At 39.9% G+C, this 25638-nt stretch overlaps 1 protein-coding gene across 30 annotated transcripts in view; it reads left to right on the top strand.

The window, feature by feature from the left end:
- LPP (LIM domain containing preferred translocation partner in lipoma) overlaps window positions 1–25638 on the top strand; it is a 761291-nt gene that overhangs the window by 376623 nt on the left and 359030 nt on the right. For 23 of the 30 annotated variants that reach the window (XM_023551613.2, XM_023551608.2, XM_023551599.2 and 20 more), the window contains 2 exons: window positions 5215–5292; window positions 10914–11039. In XM_023551613.2, the coding sequence (XP_023407381.1) occupies window positions 5215–5292; window positions 10914–11039 (204 nt within the window). Of the gene's footprint in view, window positions 1–5214; window positions 5306–10913; window positions 11040–25638 lie in introns of those variants that run through there. The other 7 variants (XM_023551618.2, XM_023551620.2, XM_064273985.1 and 4 more) reach the window with 4 other exon arrangements.

Raw genomic sequence — 25638 nt, 5'->3', positions numbered from 1 at the left:
TAATTAAGAAAGAGATGTAGTTTCCTTATTTTTTAATTATTTTGTTTTCATTTTTTAGATTCAATAAGTATTTCCCAAAAATTCCAATATATTTGCAACGATACTCAATTGCGTACTGGTAATTATAAGGACGACTTCACAGCAAAACAAAACAACACATGATTTTTTTTTGATCTATTTTTATTTGGTTGAAAGGTAATACCATGAGTTGATTTAAAGATGATCAATATCAAGTCTTCTACATTTCTCTAAATATGAAAGCTGAGAAGCATATAGTTTTTAATTTAAGAACGTGATATTTAGATCATTTCTGTGGCAAAGTAGGAGAGAAATATATGTAGATATGTTAAAGGGACAACACAAACTTTCTTGTATGGGAAAATTAGGTTCATGAACTTTTTAATAGATTATGTGCAGATCAATCAAGTTATTGATATTTAAGCAGATTTTAAAAAATGGGTTAACAGATTGGTTTTAATGTTCTCTGCTTCTCTTATTTGCATGTCCATTCTTCTCCTCTTTCCAATGGTAGACTTCCTTTTGGCCTATCCTGGCCATGGCTCATCCTCATGGCAATGTTGTTACATGTTTCTTAGTTAATATTTATAAGAGGAGGAGGTTTATTTGCCCCCCTCATCTTTTGGACCTACGCCATAGGTAAGGCTCACAGACCAGTTTATGGACCTTTGGTCAGGTGCCCAGTCTCAACTCTGTGAACCGCAGTGTTTTGAGATGGAGTCACATGGTCCGAAGCATGTCTTTTTTTGTCAACAAGGGCTGTGAATAGGATGGTTTCTTCAGAGGAGATGCTTGTCAAGCAAACATCATCAACTTTGGGGTGAAAAGGATAAGATGATAGGGAATGTAAAGGAAAAAAAAAAATTGAAAACTGAGGCACTTATCAAGCCTAGTATTTAGATTTTATCTTGATGTTTTTGGTTTCAAGTGTGTTAGAACCATGAAAAACGGTCTTTGTTTTCTGCTTGCTACCATTTTCCCTGTGTCTTCCTTGCTACTTTTCCAGTTGTCAAGCTATTATCTCATGTTGAATGGTGAAAATGTTTGCTCTGTTATGAATGCTGCAGTGTTTACTCCAACAATGGCTTTTTGAGGAACCTTTTCCATTGCCTTTTACCTATAGAGCAGGTGGATCTTCTTAGATAATAATAACACTTTGAGTTTTGGCCTGGTTTCGTGCATTAGAAAAATTGAATATTTCTGTCAGCCATTAGGTATTAAGTTCCCTAGTGAAGGGTTCTATTTATTTATTTGTTTATTTCAATTTCTGTGACTCCTCCACATGGCTTTCCAAGGAATCTCAAAGTCGCAGTGTATTGGCTATCACTAGGCAGATGTGAAAGTGATATTATCAAGTAGAGTGTAAACTGTTTGAGGTTGGATACCATGCCCTCTTTAGACTACGTAATGCTTAACACAAACTATTTCCTGAGCGGTATAGGAGAAAGCTCATTCACACAAATCAGCAATGCAAGTTACCCTATGAACATTGCTGTCATGGAGAATGGACAAAGTGGAGACAGCTACCAGAGCAGGTGAGGTATCAGTAATGTCTTCATGGTGGAGGGGACCTTTGATGAGATAGATAAGTAGGTTTTTAGAAAAGTAAGCATTTCAACTAAATGAATGGGAGAGAGGGTTCACAATCCAACATGAACTAAGGCATTTTTTTTCCTTCTAATTTCCAACATTTTGGGTCTCACTCAATAAAGTGACATTTCTGCTAGTGAAAACAGGCCACACATGCTGTCACTCTCAATACCAAACGCTGTATGTCTCCCCTAGACATTACCTGAGTCAGTGTGATCAGGCAGCTCGTATTATTATGGAGCATTGGGGATTACATTAAGTAACGATGTTATTGTCTCCATTTACTTTTTTACCCAGATCTCTCGACACACTATTTGGATTGCCTGTTGGTATTTTCACAGAAGTCTTAACCATACAACATAACATAGGCTGTTTTTAAAAGAAAATATATATCTCTTTTATTAATACACACATACACGTGCCTTTTTAGAATGTTCATTGTGTTAGAAATTCTCGTGGAACAGTGACTCTCCAGGTGTGGTCCTGAGACCAGCAACAGCAGCATCACCTGGGAACTTGTTAGAAGTGTATGTTCTCCAGCCTACCCAGGCCTACAGAATCAGACACTCTGGGGCTGGTGCCCAGTGATCAGCTGAACGAGCCCTCCAGGTGATTCTGTACAGGCTAAAGTTTGAGAACCACTGATCTGGGCTTATATGCTTCAGAGTTAATTCCCTGACACCATAACACAAGTTAAGAACCACAGGAACCCTGTCTATTGAAGCCCCCAACTCATAGTGACCCCAAGGCTTCCAAGCGCTTCCAAGGCTGTAAGTCTTTACAAAAGCAGACTGCCACATCTTTCTCCCGAGGAGCCACTGGTGATTTTGAACCAACGACCTTTCAGTTGGCAGGCAGACGCATTAACCACTGCACCACCAGGGCTCCATATTGAAGCCCCCAGCCAGGCTGATTTTTACTTTCAATCAAAATACTTTTAAAAGTTACATACTAGATTGACTGGCTGTGTCAACCAAAGTATTTATTTTGAGACACCAGAAGTTAATAATTCAGTAGCTAACGTTTATTGAATGCTGATAATGTGAACAGCGTTTGGCATATATGAGCTCATTTAATCCTTACAACAACTACATCAAGAACCAAGAACCAGAGAGCTTAGGTAAATTGCTCAAGGTCACAAAGCTGACAAGTGGCAGATTCAGGTTTCAGAACTCTACATTCTGACTCCAGAGCCTTTACTTACTACCCTTTTTGCATTAGGAGTGCCTTTTAGAATAATTTAATAACAATTATCACAAATCCCTCAAAGAATTGATTATGTCCATAGCATCATCAAAAATAGAACAATGATTGATAAATGATGGATAGGTGGATGAACGGATGGCTGGGTGATGGATGGATAGATAGATACTTAGTTTTGCTGTTTATGGAAAGTGTACCTTTTTTAAATGTCTTCTGGAATCACCATCTGTTTTCTTCACTGGTGTTAGAAGTAAGGGAATAATGAACTTTACTGACCACAAACGCCAAAACCAAACCCATTGCTCTCAAGTCAATTCCAATTTATAACGACCCTATAGTATAGAGTAGAACTGCTCCACAGGGTTTCCAGGGCTTCGAACTGCTGACCTTTTGGTTAGCAGCCGAGCTCTTAGCCTGTGTGTCACCAGGGCTCCTTACTGACTACTGGAAAAAAAAAAAGGAAAAAACCAGTTGCTATTGAGTTGATTCTGACTCATAGCAATCCCATAGGGCAGAGAAGAGCTGCCCCATAGAGTTTCCAAGGAGCACCTGGTGGATTTGAACTGCCAACCTTTTGCTTAGCAGCTGTAGCTCTTAACCACTATGCCACCAGCGTTGTCATACTGTGCATAATAGGGAGAAAAATGAAGTGGCATTCATGATAGATTACCAATGCTGAAATAATACCACTAAAAGAAAATCAAAGTTATACTTAAAAATAGCATCCAATTTTGTCCACTAGCCTCTTAGGTTTTCCTAACTTGGGATAGTTTTTTACTCCTAAACTGTTAGACGAAGCTTCCCGCCCCCCGCCCCCCCTTTTTTTGTTTGTTTTAATGAATCTCAAAAGCAAGCCCAAGCTTGAGGAAAGGGCTGGCAGCCCCTTGGTGTTCACATGTGGTCAAGTCTAATGTCTTGGGCTTTGCGAAGCATGATTTAAAAATCACTTGTTAAGTACATGTAAAATTGAGAATTTCTCTGATTATTAGGTTCCTTTCTCAGGTATGTTACTGAGCAGTCACATACAGGTTTTGGCTCTTTGTGATATGTCAGTGTTCCTGCTTGGCCATGAGATTCTGAGGGTGATTGAAGATTAGGTCAAGGACATGCTCATTTTGAGTGTGATGCTGGGTATTGGCACCAGCTGTAGGATGTAAATTTCCTAGGGCAGAGACTGGCTCTTGATTTAATTAACATGGCCATTATCGTTGATCCTGTGTTTCTCTTAACAGCCTGAACAAGACCTGCCTTTGAAATAACGTTGATGTGATCATGAGGTGCCTGGTGTTGTTTTCATAGCAGAAGGCTTAGCAGTTGGTCCTGGGCTCAGAATCTTTCTGCTCCCTACCACAAAACTGAAACAAATACTTACCAAGTAAATTGTTCCTATACTAAACAGGTTTCTCACTACCCACCCCCTTCATTAAGAATGATTGCGTTCACTATTTTGTGCCAGCAATGCAATAATCATTTCCAGTAAGGGTCATGTATGTATGCTGAATCTGCTGGGTGAAAGATTCTTAAAGAACAGGGTGATAGCGGAGTCTCACGTCATAGATGATTTATTTGTTGAAAAGGTACATTTACAATGGGGAAATCTGGTGAATCCTACTTTAATCAAACTTAGCATCTCTAAACATAAGACAAACCAATACCATGTGCCTTTAAGGTCTGATACAGTGGGAAGAACTCACCATCACATACATGATATTCCAGCCCAGATTGTTCGACCTGAATCTTATTGTCTGGAAACCATCAGCTAAAGCTGGATTGCTGAACTTTTTTTTTTTTTTTTAATAAAATACCTGCCTAAATTCTTGAAAACATCAGTTTCATGAAAGAAAAAAAACAGGCTAGGGGCCTTTTTGGATTTTAAAAGACTGAAAAGGCATGTCAACTCAAAGTGCAATCTTTCTGAATGGAAATCAACAACAGATAAAAAAGCGTTACCCGGACCGTTGGTGGCATTTCAGTGTGTGTGCATATAATACTGTAACCATGTTAAACTTCTTATGTGTGTGATAATGGTTTTGACATGGGTTTTGGTAATTGGTGGTGAAGAAATTAGGAGATTTTAGGAGATGCAGGCTGAAGTATTTGGAGGTGAACTTTTTTTCAACTTTCTTTCAAATAGTTCAGCTGTAACAAGTAGAATTTATATAGATAAACAGCAAGGGCGGCAAAATGTTGGCAGTTGGTGATCTGGGTATGTAAGTGGTATAAATTTTACTACCTGTTTAACTTTTCTGTGGATTCATGTATTTTTTAATAAAGAGTTCAAATATAATGAATGAATAAATAGATAAAAGCAAACAAATCTGCCTTGGAAGAAATACAGCCTGGATGCTCCTCAGAGGAGAGGATGGTAAGACTTCATCTCATGTACTTTGGATGTGTTATCAGGTGGGACCAGTCTTTGGAGAAGGATATCATGCTTGGTCAAGTGGAGAGTCAGCGAAAAAGAGGAAGATCGTCAATGAGGTGGATTAACATAGTGGGTGCAACAGCGGGCTCAAGCGTAACAATGATTGTGAGGATGGCTCAGGCCAGGGCGGTGTTCCATTGTGTAGTACGTAGGGTTGCTCACTGTGAGTCAGAGCTAACTCCAGGGCACCTTACAACAAGTAAATACGTAAATGCTCTTCTATAAAAAAATAACTCTATTTTAATTCAGTACTAGTCCTCTTTGTCTTCCCCTTGTAGTTGGTAAATTAGCAATCTTACGGGCTAAAACATGGCCCATCTAAAGTCAGACTCTGGACTATAGCCTGAGTTTATTTTCCTCACACATTGTTCACTTTGGTTCTGTGCTCTTGCTTTAAATTCTGTTCCCATGTACTGACAATGGGAGAGACACCCTCCTGTCATTCTACTGTTAGCCCTGAGATTTATGATTTTTCCAAATTTTAATAAGCCTTAACAGGGGTTGATGAGGTTTTATCACATACATGTTTGTTGAATGAATGAAAAATAAATATAGAATATATTATTTTATGAATGGTTTATTCACATGGGCTTATTCACGTAGCTATTAGTGAAAGGACTCTGTCACTGGTTTTAGTGGACACCTCTTGGACCCCAGGTCTCACCCTCTTATCTCACCACCATATACCAGCTATTGTAGCGGTAGCCTGTTATGCACTGAGAGTGCCTTGCCTCAGCTGCAATACATTCCTCTCACTTTCTGTCATGGAGTTTCTTGGAACAAGGATGAGGAAGTTTACAAACCCATGTGGCAACCCTAAGCCAATGGAGAACTGACTGGAGCCTCCACTCTTCCATCCCTCAGGTGGGAAGTTTTCAGGTGCCTTCACAAGACTCCTCAGAGGGCTCCCAGAGGCATGGAGCTCTAGTTGCCCACTGGCTGACCAGATCCATATCACCTCTTTCAGTTGGCTTTCCTTCCGTCCCTGCTTCACTCTTGATAGTCCCTCACTACTCTTCTTTGAATGGATTTCCAAAATAGTCTACATTCATGCAAGTCCTTGGAAACCCTGGTGGCGTACTGGCTAAGTGCTATGGCTGCTAACCAAAGGGTCAGCAGTTCGACTCCGCCAGGTGCTCCTTGGAAACTCTGTGGGGCAGTTCTACTCTGTCCTGTAGGGTTGCTATGAGTCAGAATCGACTCGATGGCAACGGGTTTGGTTTTTTTTTTTTTGGTTTATGCAAGTCCTTGTCTTGGATTTTACTTTTCGGTACAGTCCAGGCTAAGAAAATAGCATTCCTCTAGTTACCCTTGAACAGGGTGAGGATTGTTACCAAACTGTTGTTATTATAATGACCACTTTATTGGAGGTCCTGGGGTATCTAGAAAAGGCATTATGTGAAGAGTCAGGAGAATTGCCGTTATTGTTATTTGGCCTTGGACAGGTTGTGTAACCATCAGTGATTGGTGATGCTACACTGATAGGGAATTAAGGAGCAGACGTGTTGTTGAGTCCACAGGATTCCGTTAGCTGGTTATAGGACTGTAGCTTGAGGAGAACCTCTAGTATAAGGTGTGAAGAATAGCAAGATAGCCCCTGAACCTAAGGGTACTGGGAAAGTAGATGAGAGCACTATGACAAGGAATGCTGGTGGGACTTAAGCAGGACTTCAGGTATTTGCACTGAGACATAAAACCGAGATGTGAGTTAGAGACAGAGGCCTCTTCTGATCCATAATGGGGATTTAAATTTAGGAGCAAAGCTGTTATCATAGGGTCACTAGGGCAGCAAAGAGTCTTGGTGCAGAAGCCCACAGCATTAGGCTGGAATTTGTTAAATTACATCAACCTAAGTTGAGAAGAAAAACCTGGTGGCATGGTGGTTAAGTGCTACAGCTGCTAACCAAAAGTTTGGCAGTTCGAATCTACCAGGCACTCCTTGGAAATTCTGTGGGACAGTTCTTCTTTGTCCTATCAGGCCCCTATGAGTCAGAATCAACTCGATGCAATGGGTTTTGGTTTTTTTTGGTTTAAGATGAGAAATTTGAAAATTAGGAGCAATCTCAATACAGAAGGGAACAAGAATGAGGTGGGGGGTAGATACCAAGTGAAGTCTTACATGCACAGGCTGGTTGCACACCATAATCACTTGTTTCTTGGTGTAGCTCAAGGTAATTCTGTGACTTTTGAGTCTCTGTGGTTAGGTAGTTCAGTCATTTAGGGCATGGGCAATTGAGGTGCTTTCTGCTACAGTGCAGCACAGGTGTTGAAGACCTGATCAGATCCTGTCTCTTTACTGATGCCCCAAGGAAACGCTTAACGAATGATGCTTCTCTTAATAAGAATAATTAACAATAGCTATGTTATAATTTATAGTTTATAGTTACTGGTCGATATAATTAATGCTATTTATGAAAATCATCATAATTACAGCGTTTTATAGTTACAAAGCACTTTCTCATCCATTATCTTATCTGGGTCTTATAACAACGTTCTGGCATAGGTAGAGTAGGCGGTGTTATTATTTATAGATGAGGAGAGCTATGGCCCAGGGAGGAATTTAACCAGACTCTAACTCTGCTGCCCTTCCCAATAAATTGTGATGTCTATGAGTATATCGAGACCTGGTGGCATAGTGGTTGAGAGCTTGGCTGCTAACGAAATTGTCGGCAGTTCAATCCACCAACCGCTCCTTGGAAACCCTATGGGGCAGTGTTACCCTGTCCTATACGGTCACTATGAGTCGGAATCAACTGCATAGCACCTAATAACAACAAGAACAACAACATGAGTATATGAAAATACACTTATCACATCCATGATTATTATAATACTTTATATCTGCACATAAGAGAATTGAGTACAGGTGGTTCTCAATAGCCTTCCATAATGGTGACACCCTACCTTTCCTTGTTGTACCAGGTGGCCCATCACCCAGAATGCTCATATGAATTTTAAACGTTAAAGGGATTTGATTTGCTTTGACATTACCACCATCTTTCATAATTATTAATGCTCTATGGGATAAAGATGAGATCACTCCTGATAGAGGGATTACTGCCTTGAAAACATCTGTTCCTTGGGCAAAGACCCATTGGCCTTAGAAGGTGTTGTCAAGCTTGAGATGCAGACTCTGAGAAATTACACCAGTCATATCACTGGTTTTACATCTTTGGCTGTGACAACGGAGCTGACAATCTCTTATTTTTCATATGGCCAACGTGCAAATCTGAACCACGTAGCTTCAGTGTGCACACGCACATACGCACACACGCACACATGCGCACACACCAGAGCCATTTTTGGCTCCCTTTTATACCATGGACTGAGCACCTCCTAGTTCCTGTTGTGCCTCTAGCTGTTTTTACCCAAAAGATGTTGATGTGGAAAAGGTCGCTGGCTGGGCCTTTGACTTGGCCTGTCATCATTTATTCATTTATTTACCAAGAAATACTTATTGAACAACTTCCTTATGGGTCAGACCCTGAGCAAGACCACAGAGATACTGCAGAAGCAAATCAGACAAGGTTCTTACTCTCATGGAGCTTACATTCTTATTGAGGAAATTGACAATAAAGAGACAAATAAACATATAAGATAATTGTAGATGGTGATAGGTATTGTGGGAAAAAAGAAAGGAAGGAAGGAACAGGGTGAGTGGACAGAGAGTGATATACAGAAGTCAAATGTCCCAACAAGAAATCATGAGAAGGCCACTAGCAATAATATGGTAAATGTTTTTCATACTTAAAGAGGGCTAACCAACAAGGATGACAACTGCTTGTTGGGGTTGTTGGGGCAGGTGGCAGTGATGTGGTTTGACTCCAAAGGGCTGGGCCACAGCTTCGTAGACAGGTGATGTTATCAGTGTGCCTAGGGTAGATCAAGGAGTCCTGGTGGTGTAGTTGTTAAAGCGATCGACTGCTAACTGAAAGGTTGGTGGTTCGAAACCACCAGTGGCTCTGCGGTAGAAAGATGTGGCAGTTTCCTTCCATAGAGGTTTAGAGTCTTGGAAATCCTATGTGGTCACTGTGAGTCAGAATCCACTCGATAGCAGTGGGCTTGGGTTTGGAAGGATAGATCAGGTCAGTATGGATTAAGTCATACTGGCTAAATTCACATGAGACTGACCGATAGTCCAGATCCCAGTAGGATATTTTCATGCAGAGACTTAAATAATTCCTAGGACTCAGATAAGGTGACTTGGTGAGCAAGATATTAAGGAAAAAAAAAAAACATAGTGGTCTTAATAGGCAATGCTGATATGTTATCAATGAACCCAGGAGGCACAGTGGTTAAACCGCTCAGCTGCTAATAGAAAGGTCAGCGGTTCGAACCCACCAACCTCACCGAGGGAGAAAGATGTGGCAGTCTGCTTCCATAGACTTACAGCCTTGAAACCATACAGGGCAGTTCTACTCTGTCCTGTGAGTCAGAATTCACTCGACGGCAGTGGGTTTTTAAAAAATTTTTTTATTATGCTATCATTGCATGATGCACCATATTCACTACAAGGATAGATTTACTTGTAGGGCTGTAAGATTTAACCTTAGCCTGTAAGGACACCTTATGCTTCGTTGTTGCTGGAGATACTCTGGTTTTTTCACTTTCTTTTCTTTTTTTTTCCTTCTTTAGCCTCTTGCAGACACTGTCCTGATATTTAACCTCTTCAGACAAGTTCAATAGAGTTAATTAGGCTCAGTATCTCCGCATTATTTCATTCCTGTTGGGTCTTGCTGAAAATATACTTTGGTCTCTTGATGGAGTCTTAAGAGACACTCCCATCCCACTCACACAATTATAATTCTCACCTTAGGTGATCATCCTACCTGATCCTACTACCAAATCCTAGGGCCACCTCATTTTATATCTCTTTGCCTTGAGCCCCGGGCAAGCTGTTCGTTGCTTGTGTTTCCCAAGTCTATCCACTATTCTTGGAAATGCCCGTTTGGTGGTATCATACATGTGACTGTTGCCTTATTGATTTGGACCTCAGGTACATACGTGTGCTTTGATAACATGAGAGCTTCTATAGAGAACCTATAAATCCCCAAGTTCATAGTCAGCGATCACTCCCACATGCCCTCTCAGCAGCCCCTTGGCCAAAACCCTGAGCAGTCTTTTTCTAGTCCACTTTTCAGGTTCATCAACTGTGACTCGCCTTCCCCATCCCCACTGTACATACACATCCATGTCCAGTACCCACTGAGCACCATAGTCACCAAGCTTGATCATATGCTCATGCTTTAAGCACTGATTCCTCTTCCCAGATTGGCTGTCTTCTTCCCCTGCCATTTCCTGCTCCAACGAAAATGCTACCTACCATTCTCTGCAATGGTTTCTGAACTCCAGGAACTTTGGATTCTGCTCTGGATGGATCTGTTCCTTAAGTGCAGAGATTGAGACGTGTATTTTCTTTCCCTCCTATGCCCATCAGAAGAGCCTCTAAATAAGTGTGTGACCCTAGGAAAGTCATCTTCTTTCTGCTTGGGTTTTTGTGCGTGGCGAAAGGGACAATCCTACTACAGCCTACCTCACAGAGACTGAATAAAAGCTAAAAACACAGAGCACAGGGAAGTGTGAACAAAGCCACAGAATGACTTGAGCAAATGGAAATCATGCTAATACCAGTGGAAACTGGAACTTTCCTTCTTTAAAATATATATGTTGTTTCTAGCAGGGAAATCCCGGAGGCAAGACCCTTGAGGAGAGGCGCTCCAGCCTGGATGCAGAGATTGACTCCTTGACCAGTATCTTGGCTGACCTGGAGTGTAGCTCCCCCTACAAGCCTCGGCCCCCACAGGTAAGTGCTTGCCATTATAAGCTCTCCTCATTCAGGCATATTGTTTTCTCTTCTGAAAGAACAAGCTTCTTTTCCCACCTCTTTGTTTCTTTTGGGTTCTTCTTAGAGCCAATGGTCTAAGTTGTCTTTCTACTAATGTTAACATGTATTAGTTAACAGGCAGAAACTTCTTAAATTGATTTCGTGGTATCTTCTTTAAAAATAAAACATTATAAAAACATGTTATGAAAAACTAAATCTCTTCTTATTCCATTGCCTTATCTTTTTCTAGCTTTGCCTATGTGGATATTTTGTTATATGTTCATGGTTACTCTTTTTGACTCGCATGGTTAAGTAAGGTTAAGGTGAGGGGCTATATATTTTGTAAAGAAATTCCTTATGTTGGATATGGATGTTTTCAGTTTTTTGTTGTTGTAACAAATGCCACAAGGATCATGTTCGCACATCTTTTGTTTAGATTTACTTCTTTGTGTCAGGTTCCTAACAGTAGTATTCCTCTATCGAGGAGTATGACCATTTTTGTTACCTTTCTTTCCAAAGATTATAAAGAATTTATACTGGCATCTTCAGTTTGAACATATCAGTTTCACCTTGACCTTACCAGACTGTGGCGATAGCAGTTAGTCAGTTTTGTAAGCATGAAAGATGCCCTGTCATCGGTTATTTGCCTTCCTTTGCTTCCTTCAGAGGTTGACTATTTTTCTGCATTTGAGTTTATTATTTGCATCTTGAAAGCTGATCTTCCTTTGCTAGGTGATCATTCTCTGCCTCTCTGGCATCTTGAGAGTATGAATGGTAAGATCCGTTTCAGGGCTTTCAAGTTCTCAGAAGACAGAAGAAATCTAGATACAGTCCTTGGATGGGCACTATGGTTGCTCTATTGTTGTTTGACTCTTGTGGGATGTTAGCTTGACTAAGTGACCGTGAATATGGCACTCTGAATCCCGCTGCAGTTCCCAAGAGGCAGCTCCTATATTAACAACGGTTCCTTTCACAAATTAAAAACAAGTCCTGCTTCTCTGCTGTCACTCAGTTTAATACTTATCTACACATATCACTGCAGTGCTTTCTTCTTTTGAGACATCCCTGTTACATTTTCTAGACACATAATAAGACTGTCAACTGTGTGAGGCACAAGGCAAAACATACTAGAGCTTAGCTCTTCCTTAGCTATCTTTGCTCTTGGCTCTATAAGACCTGTCAATAATAGAAATGTAATTCAATTCTGTAAATATGAAATGAGCTGCTAACCCAGTGCCGTCGAGTCGATTCCAACTCACAGCGACCCTGTAGGATAGAGTAGAACTGCCCCATAGAGTTTCCAAGGAGCGCCTGGTGGATTCAAACTGCCGACCCTTTGGTTAGCAGCCATAGCACTTAACAACTGTGCCACCAGGGTTTCCATTGAGCTGCTGGTATATAACAAATACTGTGGTCCTTAGGGGAACTGGTAGGAGAAGGGAAATGGATGGTTAACAGGGAGAAAAATAGGACCCAGTTACCATCTTTCAGGAACCCATAATATTATAAGGTGAACTATGGTAGACATTGTAGAATCATAGGGAAGGGAGTGATAAATTCTTTTGGACGTGGCAAAATCTGAAAAGGTTTATCAGAAGGCTTGCATTTTTAGCTAGAGATATTGTTTTTAGTTGCCTTTCAGTCAGCTCCAACTCATGGCAACCATATGTGCAACAGAGCAAAGCGTTCCCTTGTCCGGTACCATCTTCACAACCGTCGGCATGTTTGAGTCCATTGTTGGGGTTACTGTTTCAGTCCATCTCATTGAGGGTTTCCCTCATTTTTGCTGACCCTCTACTTTACCAAACGCAATGTCCTTTTCTAGCAACTGGTCTTTCCTGATGACTTGTCCAAAGTAAGTCAGCCAAAGTCTCACCATCATCTCCTCTAAGGAACATTTTGATTGTGTTTCTTTTAAGACTCATTTGTTCATCCTTCTGGCAATTCACAGTATATTCAGTGTTCTTCACCAGCACTACAATTTGAATCTATCTCCTTTTGCCTTTCTTTGTCATTGTCCAGTTTTTGCATGCATATGACGTGATTAAAAAAAAAAAAAAAAAAAAACATGGCCTTGGGCTAGGTACACCTTTGTCATCAAAGTGACATCTTTGCTTTTTACAACTTGAAAGAGGCTATTTTGTAGTAGATTTGCCCAATGCAATATGCCATTTGATTTCTTGGCCGTTGCTTTCATGTGGAATTGTCTTGTTGGAGATCACCGAGGAGAACAGACTGATCTATGGAACAGGAAGGTCCAGGCTGTGTTCAGAAAACTGTGAGCAGACGAGTGGCCAAAGGTGAGGCCATCAAAGACTGTAGTGAGCTATAAGAAAGGGAAGGCATCCTGCTACTGACAGCCTGTGAACAAGTTTGAATGCCAGGTTAACATTTTGGCCTATCTTTTGCAGATAATGGGAAATATTTAAAGGTTGTTAAGCAGGGGAAAGCTGAAATTCATTCTGAAAAATAAATAAAACAATTAAGACCAATACTGGCATGATGCAGAAGGATGGAACTAGGCCAGAGAGATAATTTCCCTTGAGACTTGTTTACATCATAGTTTCTGATCATTGTTTGATGTTAATAAATTTTCCATTTCCACCCAGTTTCTCAAAACAGCAAGGTCACTGACTTTGCCATTGGACTCAGTTATCTTATGCCCAAATGCTTCGGTGCTGTTTTCTTTATAGGATTTTTGTTTCATCTTATTTTCCTCCACTCCTAAATTCTTATACCCTAATATGTACTGAGGAGATTCTGCTCTGAGGTTTTGCTTAATATAGACTTCATTCTTTAAGGCTATGTCTACACATTCCTCCCATAAACCATGGAATTTTAATGGGTTTACGCAGCAGCTGCATTTTTGTGTGATCTTACCATCCACACAAGCTCATAACCACTAATATTTGGACAGTACTTTGTTGGATGTGAAGTAGTTTTACATATATCCTCACTTGTGTGTATCTACCCAACTCCAAGATATAAATGATGCACTTATTTTGTAGATGAGGAAACGAAGACTAAACAGATAAGTGACTTGTCCTAGGCCACCTAACTACTGTGTGAATACAGCTAGACCTTGAATGTAGGACTTTGTTTGATTGTAAGTTGCAGAACCAGACTGAGAATGTCAGAGTTCTTTGTTTTGTTTTGTTTTCTTTAATAGTTTTACCAATGGCAAAAAAAATAAGAAATCAGTCATATGGGTAACAGTGTCCCTGGAGTATGGTTTTGCCATAAAAAGAAAACCATTCAGGTGGTTACAAAATTAATTATGATGACTCTTAAATAGAAGAAATCCAGAATTATAGTTAAATCTTCTTTCAGTGTTTCTGTTCCATTCAAGAATTCCAGGGTGATGAATTTCAACTTTTTGTTGTTGTTGTTATTGTTCTAATTTAAGAAAACTAGAGTTAATGGGGGAGATACAGCTCACGCTTCTGCATTATCTTCACTCTGCCAGAACTGAATTAGATGTATTAGTATTTATTGGTTCACATAATTATATGCTGGGAGAACAATAATCACACACTTAAAATATTAAAAAAAAAAAAAAGTGCCAAGAGAAGATGATATCTGCAGGATTCTGTTGTGTTGTAATTAAATGGTACTTGAAAAGTCCTAGAAATGTAGACCTTTCATGTCCAACTTTGACGCTTCCATTTTTGAGCCAAGGTAAATTTCAAAACCTGTTGAGTTACCTGACAACTTGTAGACTAGTAGGTCTATGATGGCTCGTTATTCAGGCATTTATGTGTCCTTTCCCAAATTTGCCTCTGACTCACCTTTGTAAGGTTGTTTTCATTCCTCGCTCTAGGGGAAAATGATCACATACGTGGAGTTTGTGTTCAGTTTGTGGTCTAAAGGAGCTCCCTTCAGGTAACAACTCTGGAAGAGGCTGGAGCTCTTGAAAATACTTTTGCTAGAATGCTGGTCTTCTAATTCCTAGTCAAGCCTGCCTTTTCTTCTCCACTGAGAGTTTGAAAGGGTTGAAGCTTGTACCTAGGTGATTTGGAAGAACTTTCAGTTATTCTTGTAATACTACATCAGGGTAGTTGGGGATTTAGTTTAGACCGAATAGAATTTTGCTGTGGTCACTTAGACTGGTATGAAAACTTTGGAGAGATTTTAGGGAAAAGAATAGAATTGGGTATAGTTTGATAGCCTAGACTTCAAGTTTACCAACAGGAAAATCACTGTCTTCTCACTTCCCTGTGGATACCTTTCTAGAAAGAGTTCCATTTGTTTGAACTTGACCACATCACAAATCTGTGCTTCCTTTTCCTGATTTCTAAAATGGGCATGGTAACTACCGTCTATTCCCCTTGCTCCGAAATACAATATTGTTCAGGAGCTGCAAGACATAAGATGGTGGCTCCAAACAACAGTCTACTCAATCCTTCAGTTTCATTTTGGGTTTGTTATCTATGTGCCTGGAGCTTGCTTTAAAGCTTCACCTTGGTGAAGATTTTGCCCATGTCCTTTCTGCATGTAGATTGCCCTGTAGATGATACATTTAACTTCATCATTTAAAACATTTAAAAATTATTGCAACTCTTTAGCCTATTTGGAAAATTAGTGCTTAAATGTTGTTTGGTCATGGACAAGTCTTTTAATTCCACTCCTAATGCTCCCAAACTGAGTCCCTTCCGTGGACCAATAACATTTGAGGGAACTGAGAAATTATTTCAGGTGTTTGTATGTGTGTTGTGTGGAAGGCTTTTTATTAGGAATTCATGTGGCCTGAGGGCTTGGCCGCAGTGTGATCAGGGTGGAGTCTTGTGGTGCCATGGATCTTCTGTTTTCTTGGGCTCTGTGTTGTAGCTTGCAAAAGCCTTGAACAGCTGCAAGGGAGATTAATTAGTAATTAAATTTTTAATATTTCATTTTATCCAGTGCAATCCAAACATGTAGGGCTACTGGCAGATAAAAACTGCAACATACTGATTCTGTCTGATGAGATTTAGGCTATCCCTGCAGACTGGGAACGTTGTTGGGTTTTTTTTTTCTTTTTCTTTCTTTCTTGGGAATTGAGATAGGAATTGGGTATGACTCTGTTGGAAAAGAGAATAGGTCTGGGTACCATCATCTCCCTCTTAACCGTGTTCTCATGATTTACTGAGAAAACAGATTTGTCTATCATTCTCCTTTGTCTGCTTGCTGTAAGCTTTCTTTGAGAGCAATAGGAAAGATTGAAATGCTCTGGAAATCTCATGTATAAGATATTAACTGCAATACAGTAAAAGGAAGTATGTAAAAAAAAGTATCATTTTATAAGAAAGAGAGATCTAATTTTTGCCACGCCCATGTTTAAAGGATTGGAGTTATTTCGAATTAGTCTGTACCTGCCAGAAAACTTCAGCAGTTAAATAATAATGAAGTGGGGGTGTAGGAGTGGTTAGCTGACTCAGAGTTGCATGGCATGGGTTTGATGACGGGCAATTAATTTTTAGATTGTGTATAATTGCGTCTCAGTAACATTTATACCTCCTCCTCCTTTTTAAAAAGATGTGTGTGTTTGTGCCAGATGTGATGAACGTAATCAAAGTTGGCTTTTAATCTGTGTTTCGAGTGCCATGGAAATGGAACCTTATTTTCAGAGTGGAAATTCAGGCTGGAAATCTACCTTGCTTCATACCTGTACTGAATTCTTGCACAAAGATGTCCATTTCTCCTGACCTAGTGTAAGAGTCTGCTCCCAGTGTGTGTTAGCTCTTAGCAGTGATTTGGGAAGAAACTGAGCAGGTGGCTGTTGCCAAGCGCCATGAAGAAGTCAGCTCAGCTGAAGGCTGGACGCTCTTCAGTGGACCTTGGCCATACTTCCTCATGGTGGCCTTTAGCTATGATTTGTTTTCAAGATCTTGATGAGTCCTTGACTCAGAGATGATTGTATTACCCTGCGTTGAATCACTCAACCCAGGCATTGGTTTAAAAAGAAACACACAAAGCTGCCCTTTGGCTATCTCATTTTTTGAACAACATCTTAGTGGTAATAATTAGATCTATAATTTTTTTATAGTCACACAGAAGTGCACATCGCATTTGCAAAATTAAGAGCATTCTTGTCAGGACTGGTTGCGATCCAGTGCATTACTTAATATGGCCCTTCTAACCGTGGTCTTTGTGACTCACACATAATGATTGAGTGAGAGTGTGCAAATAAAGTATATGGAACCTGTGATGGTTGGGGTTATGTGTCAACTTGGCTAGGCCGTGATTCCTTGTATTGTATTGGTTATCCTCTAGTTTGTGATCTGATATAATTATCCTCCATTTTATGTGTTATAAATCCTAACCTCTGTATGTTAATGAGGTGGGTTAGTGTGGGGTGTATCTTGAGTCATAGCCTGGCAGAGGGCATGTTCAAGTCCCACCCTTACTCAAGTCATGCCCTTCCCTGGGGTGTGGCCTGCATCCAAGGTGTATATATGGGTGCTCTGTCAGGGCTCTCTCTGCACGTGAATCCTCCATCATTGTCTGACCTCTGGCTCTTGGGACTTGAGCCAGTGGCCTGCCATCTGACCTGCCAATTCTGGGGTTCACCAGCTTCTGCAGCCCCACGGGCCAGCAGTCTATCATCTGACCTGATTCATCAGCAGTCCATCATCTGACCTGATTTGCCAGTTTCTGCAACCTTGTGAGCCAGCAACAGTCTGTTGTCTGAGTTGCCATTTGGGGTTCATCATGCTGGTGGCCATATAAGTCAGGAAAAGCCTACACTTGACCCACAAATTTGGGACTCGATAGCCTCCACAGCCGTGTGAGCCATTTCCTTGATACAGTTCCTGAGTTCTGTCAGACATTGCAGCAAATTATGGAACCCAAAGATGGGAGGGAGAGGGCTGAGTGGAGGAGTAGTTGATGTCAGAGATGATGGAGTGGTACAGCAATTTGGAAAAGTTAGACATTTGGGACATCTTTAACCTCTGCCTCGTAGGAACCAGAACGACCTTTGTACTGATTCTTATAAAATATTCATTTAACTGGTTTTCCTGTTTCTCTCTTCCTCTCCCACTATTTAAAGACTATTTTGGTAGTTGTCTTTGTCTGAAACCCTCTGATCCTTTTATTTTATTTTTTTCAAATTTAAAGGCAAATAGCAAAAAACAGATTCAGTAACAACATTTTTTCCTCAAGATGACTAGACTAGACTTTATCATGGCACATACTTACACTTGCTGTGTTTTTAGATAAAAAAGCCACGTTTCAGATTAGATGTATTCATTGTTTTGTCCATTTTGACACCCATTTCCTTTATGTGGAGACCTGGTGGCACAGGGGTTAAGCTTTCGGCTGCTAACCAAAATGTCGGCAGTTTGAATCAGCCAGCATTCCTTGGAAACTCTATAGGGTCACTATGAGTTGGAATCGATTCGACAGCAATGCATTTGGTTTTGAGGTTTCCTTTATGTGCTTTATAGCCAAACTATAGTATAATGATAACAACAATGGTCTCTCTAGATGGAAGGTTGGAAGTGGTTAATAACCAAACCTACGTGGTACCATTTGACATGGTGAATAACTGGTCTACCCGCTCTACGCAGAATATTACACTGGAGTACAGCTGCCGAGGCTCCTTTCACACTACAGGACAGTTACCAGGAAAGTTGTACATTGCCTTTCATTGAATATGTTAGTTACAAACATGAAACTTTAGTTTAAGTTTCATAGTTTGAACATCCAGAATTCCTTGTAAAACTGTGGACTGGAATTGTATGGAAGTAAAAAATACAATTGGGGTACATACTGCTGTGAAGCCAAAGTTATAGTTTTCACTGGCAAGTGCAAACGGGGCCACTTGTGATTTTGTATGTTGTCTCTCTCTGCCATGGATCCTGGACCCTCACCCAGATATTCATTTTAGCAATGCTGTAGTGTTGAAGTTCAAGACCACAGAAGGAGATTGAATCACGTTTCATTGTGCTAAGTCACGAATTACTCAGATATGAAGTAAAAAGTCTAATAATTTTACCACTCAGCATATGCCTTGTGAGACAGCATAAACATGCATACTGTCTAAGCTTGAACAGCAAAGAAATAATTGTGATAAATACCAGACTATGAAGTCCTGGAGGCAAGATTATCTTCTGTTTCCTGGCACATAAGAGGCATTCAGACTCATGTTTGCTGAAGAAATAAATTAATGTTGTCATCAAATCCAGTAATGATGTAAAATAGCCACACTCTAGAAATCTGCCAGAGAATCTAATCTCTTTAGTGGGTGGCAAAGGTATAGCTTCTTCCCGATTTTTCTGTGATGAACATATATTTACACAAATAAATCAGTACAGCTGAGGCAAATGGTTTTTTTTTTTTTGCATTTTTTTTTTAATTAATTTTTATTGTGCTTTAAGTGAAAGTTTACAAATCAGGTCAGTCTCATATAAAAATTGGCATACACCTTGCTATACATTCCTAATTGCTCTCACCCTAATGAGATAGCACAGTCTTTCCCTCCACTCTCTCTTCTTATGTCTATTTGGGCAGCTTCTGGCCCCCTCTGCCCTCTCATCTCCCCTCCAGACAGGAGATGCCTACATAGTCTCATGTGTCTACTTGATCCAAGAAGCTCGTTCTTCACCAGTATCATTTTCCATCTCATATTCCAGTCCAATCCCTGTCTAAAGAGTTGGCTTTGGGAATGATTCCTGTCTTGGGCTAACAGAAGGTTTGGGGACCATGGCCTCTGGGGCCCTTCTAGCCCCAGTCTGAGACAAATGGTTTTTGAAAAGGTAAACCTAATGGTAATAACAGATTTAATCTAAAATTTCCACTTTATCCCAATGTTCACTTTTGTCACTTGAAGGTAATGTACTTAGTTAAGATGATGCTATCATGAGTTATGGAAACCCTGATGGCACAGTGGTTAAGTGCGACGGCTGCTAACCAAGAGGTTGGCAGTTCTTATCTACTAGGCACTCCTTATAAACTCTATGGGGCAGTTCTGTTCTGTCCTATAGGGTCGCTATGAGTCAGAATCAACTCGAGGCAACGGGTTTTTTGGTTTGGATCTTGAATTATCAGCCAATGCTATGCCCGTCTATTAGTAGTGGTGTTATGTTGGAAATAAGCATCAAGATCTGTTTTGTATCTTCTATGGAACTGCTGAAAAGACAGGACCATTAGAGACCTAATACAAAGATTCATATGATACATTCTTTGGATTTAATGTCAGCAGTTACCTGACTGATAACTGGTATGTTGTTGTTAAGTGCCATCTAGTTGGTTCCCACTCCTAGCTACCCTCTAGGATAAAGTAGAACTGCCCCAAAGGGTTTCCAAGGAGCGGCTGGTGGATTTGAGCTGCTGACCTTTGCTTAGCAGCTGAGCTCTTAACTGTTATGCCACCGGGGCTCCGATAACTAGTACATGCTTTCTTTTTCAGAAAAAGCAGTCTGCAGAATAATCATGTGACTCTTAACTATGACTGCTAGGAAGCGCAGCATCAAGTAAAGGGTGTCTCTAAGGTTCATCTCTTCCTTCTTTGCCTCATTGTTTCTGATCTCTCCTGACTTGGTATTTGAAATGCCGTAAGTAGAATCCAATCTTAAGTCATTAAAAAAACCAAGTAATTGTATAAATCTAACTCTTTTTTTTTAAATGGAAAGAAACTTTGTACCTGTACACGTATGTGCGCCTGAGAACATCCTTGAAAGTATGTAAATTTCAGGGTCCTTTTTAAAGGGAACCGAATTCTAAATGAACTTTTTGCTTCTAGTGATGGTAAACAATGGCTCCATTAACATAACGTTTTCTTCTGTGTAAATGAATTGTAAAATTTTAAATGGGCTTGTTGTTGTTCCTGTGTGCTGTCAATTCCGACTCTTAATTACCTATAGGACACAGTAGAATTGCCCCACAGGGTTTCCGAGGCTGTAATCTTTATGAAAGCAGACTGCCAATTCTTTCTCCCATGGGTTCCAATTGTGGACCTTGTGATCAGCAGGCGAACACTTAACCACTGTGCCACCAGGACTGCAAAGTGGACTAAGGAAATAGAATATTTGTTTCTCCTAAGAAATATGGTGTTTTGTAAAGCTTGGAATACTTGTAGTCAGATGGCTGAATTCATTCCTTGAATCATTTGTGAAGTGCCTTGAACTCTTTCTAATTCCATGTTGATACTGTACTGCGTATATGAAAACATTACTTCTTAGATACTGCTAGAGGTGCCAAGTTCCTTAGCAATAAGGAATCTTCTTCCCAGCCCTCTCCACCACCCAGCAGACACAAAGTTATGTTTTATTTCCCCGAATGACTGGCTCATGTTAAATTGATCCTTACCTAGGCCAGGAAATAATTTTTATAAACAGCATCCTGGATGACTTAATACTCTATGTAATACTAATTTTAGAGCTCATTTTCTCATCAGCCGGCCTAGCATATTTAAACATTATGATGTCTAACTTCGTTTATGGGGAAACCTACTTTTACAGTTGCTTGTGGATCAATCCTTACACTAGCAAGGGAGGAAAAAGAGTGAGAGAATCGGGGTCTCCTGTTTGCAGCAGCATGAGAACAAGTTTCCTGGGATGGCTTCCAAAGGGAGGGTGTGAATACAGATGTGTCATTCAGGGCCATTACCTTTCTAACATTATTGATCAAATTGGATGGTCAAAAGAGAAAGGAACAATTTAGAATTTATGGCTGACGATGTGATGAAAGACTGAAATGTGTCTTGAAAACTTGATCTAGTATAAGGGTGACTTTTTGAGAAAGAAAATGAGATTCAAGAAGGTGGCCATATTGTACGTGTTTCCAGAATTTGCATGGATCCTTTCTTGTTCACTGATTGGTTTGTTCATCCATTCATTTGTCCTTTTCTTCACTGACAATTAATTAACCACAAACTCTGTGTTAAATCATTGAAAGTAGTTAAGAAAGACTTGATTGAAAGAATTGATTGGTCTTGTTAAAATGGCAGTATTTTAAAAGTTGATCTACAAATTCAGTGTAATCCCTATAAAATCCCCAGCTGGCTTCTTAAGCTAATTCTCAAGTTCATATGGAATTGCAAGCCAAAACAATCTTGAAAAAGAAGAACAAAGTTGGAGCACTCACATTTCCTAGTTTCAAAGCTATTATAAAACTACAGTAATCAAGACAATGTGGCACTAGCATAGGATAGACATATAGGTAAATGGAATGGGATTAAGAGTCCAGAAATAAACCCTTCCATTTGTAGTCAACTGATTTTCAACAAGGGTGCCAAGACAATTGAATGAGGAATGAACAATCATTTTAACAAACCGTAGTGGGACAACTGGATGCCTACATGCAAAAGAATTAAGTTGGACTTCTACATCACAAAAATTAACTCAAAATGAACAAAAGACACAAATAGAAGAATGAAAACTATAAAACTCTTAAAAGAAAGCATGGGAGTAAGTCTTCATGACCTTGGAGTAGGCAACGATTTCTTGGATATGATACTAAAAACACAAATAACCAAAGGAAAGAAAATAGTTAAGTTGGGCTTCATCAAATTTAACAACTTTGTGCTTCAAAGGACATCACTAAGAAAGTGAACAGACAACTCACGGAATGGGAGAAAATATTGGCAAATCGTATATCTCATAAGGTAGACTGTATAAGGAAATCTTACAGCTTAGCAATAAACAGATAAAAAAATATGTAGACAAAGAATCCGAGTAGACATTTCTTTAAAGAAAATATACAAATAGACGATAAGCACATAGAAGGATGCTCAACATCGTTAGTCATTAGGGAAATGCAAAAGAAAACCACAAAGCAACACCACTTCACACACATTAGGATGGCCGTAATTAAAACTACAGGAAAAAAAGGTAAGAAAAAGTGTTGAGGAGGCTGAGGGGGAGTTGGAATCCTCCCATGTGGCTGATGAGTTATAAAATGGTGCAGCCACTTAAGGAAAACAGTCTGCTCCTCAAAAGGTTAAAAATAGAGTTACTGTATGACCAAGGAATTCCATTCCTACTTACATACACATGAGAATTGAAAACATATGTCCACACAAAAACTTAAACGTCAATGTTTATAACAAAATTATTAATAATAGCCAAAAAGTGGAAGCAACCCAATTGTCCATCAACTAGTGAATAGGTAAACAAACTGTGGTATATCCATTCAGTGATAGAAAAGGAATGACGTACTGATACACACTACCATATGGGCAAACCTTGAAAAAATTATGATATGTAAAAGAAGCCAGATGCAGAAGGCATGTATTATATGATTTCCTATATAAGCAAAGTCCAGAATAGGCAATTCACAGAGGCATAAAGTAGATTAGTGGTTGCCAGAGTCTGGGGATATGCAAAAATAGTGACTACTAACGGGTATGGTTTGTGTCCTATAGGGTCGCTATGAGTTGGAATTGACTCGACGGCACTGGGTTTAACGGGTATGGGGTCTCTTTTTGTGGTAATGTAAGTAATCTGTAATTATTGATGTTGGCTGAGTAAATATTTGAATATACTGAAAACCACTGAAATGCATATTTTTAAATGGTGAATTTTATGATATGTGAATTGTATCTCAATTTAAAAAACAACAACAAAACTCAGTGTTGAGCGGTATGCCTAGAAGAGATAGATGAAATTGAGCACGGCCCCCACCTTCAAGAAGCTCACAGTCTGGTAGAGTAAAGCCAAGATGACAATTATATACAGAGTAGTCGGTCCTAACAGAGAAGTACATATATGACGCGCTTGAACAGGAAGAAGTCTGCCTAGGGGGTCGTGGAAGTTATTTGTGTTTCCTGTCCTTCCTCTGCAAGAAGGATCAGACTCCTATGCAGCTCCAGACAGCAAAACTAAGGCCAGCGTTTAGAAACTGAGGAAGGCAGACAGCAATATATGGACAATGCCTTTCTAACACAGCAGTTAAAAATTTCAATGCAGACTACCTTAGAAGACGGCAAGTTTGCCTTCATTGGAAGCATTTGAAATGACACCCTGGCCGTTGCCAGGTAAGTTATTTAATCTCTCTAAACCTCAGTTTCCTGAGTTAACAACACATCTCAAATGTGACATGAGGACCACATGGAATAAGAAACTCGTTGTTGTCAAGTAGATTCTAACTCATAGCGACCCTGTAGGACAGAGTAGAACTGCCTCTAGGGTTTCTAAGTTGTTGCTGGTGGATTTGACCTGTCAACATATTGGTTAGCAGCCAAGCTCTTCACTGCTGCGCCACCAGGGCTTCGCATAGAATAATAGGTGTGTATATAATGTTTCCATAATAAACACTATTATAACTTTTACTCTCACCACCACCATCATTAAATGAATTTTGACAATAATGCTGGGGAAGGAATTCAAGCAACAGCTTGGAGAATTGATTTTAATGACACTAGGGTTCCATGCTGCCAATTTTCTGTCAGTTTGTTGTACTGTGGTGGCTTGCATGTTGCTGTGATGCTGGAAGCTATGCCACCGGTATTTCAAATACCAGCAGTATCACCCATGGTGGACAGTTTTCAACATAGCTTCCAGACTAAGACAAGGGAGAAGGATCTGGCGATCTACTTTATAAAAAATTGGCCAGTGAAAAACTTATGAACAGCAGCAGAACATTGTCAATATGATGCCGGAAGATGAGCCCCCCACGTTGGAAGGCACTCAAAACACGACTGGGGAAGAGCTGCTTCTTCAAAGTGGAGTCGACCTTAATGACATGGATGGAGTTAAGCTTTCTGGACCTTCATTTGCTGATGTGGCACAACTCAAAATTAGAAGAAACAGCTGCAGACATCCATTAATAATCAGAATGTGGAATGTATGAAGTATTAATCTAGGACAATTGAAAGTTGTCAAAAATGAAATGGAAGGCTTGAAGATCGAAATCCTAGGCACTAGTGAGCTGCAATGGACTGATATTGGCCATCTTGAATAGGACAATCATATGGCCTACTATGCTGGGAATGAAAAAGAGGAACGGAGTCTCATTTGTCATCAAAAAGAACATTTCAAGATCTATCCTGAAGTACGCTGTCAGTGATACGATAATATCCACACGCCTACAGGGAAGACCAGTTAATATGACTGTTATTCAAATTTATGCAACAACTACTAAGGCCAAAGATGAAGAAATTGAAGATTTTTACCAGCTTCTGTAGTCTCAAGTTAATCGAACATGCAGTCAGGATGCATTGATAATTACTGGTGATTGGAATGCAAAAGTTGGAAACAAGAAGGATCTGTAGTTGGAAAATGTGGCCTTGGTGATAGCAATGATGCTGGAGATCATATGATAGAATTTTGCAAGACCAACAACGTATTCATTGGAAATACACTTTTTCAACAACGTAAATGGAGACTATACATGTTTACATTGCCAGATGAGAATACACAGGAATCAAACCAACTGCAACCGTGGAAGGAGGCTATGGGTAAGCGCAGTATCATCAGTCAGAACAAGGCCAGGGGCTGACTGCAGAACAGACCATCAATTGCTCATATGCAAATTCAACTTAAAGCTGAAGAAAATTAAAACAAGTCCACCAGAGCCAAAGTATGACCTTGAGTATAGAATTTAGAGAACGTCCTGAATTTAGAGAGCATCTCAAGGATAGATTGATGCATTGAACACT

The sequence above is a fragment of the Loxodonta africana genome, chromosome 1, assembly GCF_030014295.1.
Source record: "Loxodonta africana isolate mLoxAfr1 chromosome 1, mLoxAfr1.hap2, whole genome shotgun sequence".
In the NCBI taxonomy this organism is placed as follows: domain Eukaryota; kingdom Metazoa; phylum Chordata; class Mammalia; order Proboscidea; family Elephantidae; genus Loxodonta; species Loxodonta africana.
This window is presented reverse-complemented; position numbering and strand designations above follow the sequence as displayed.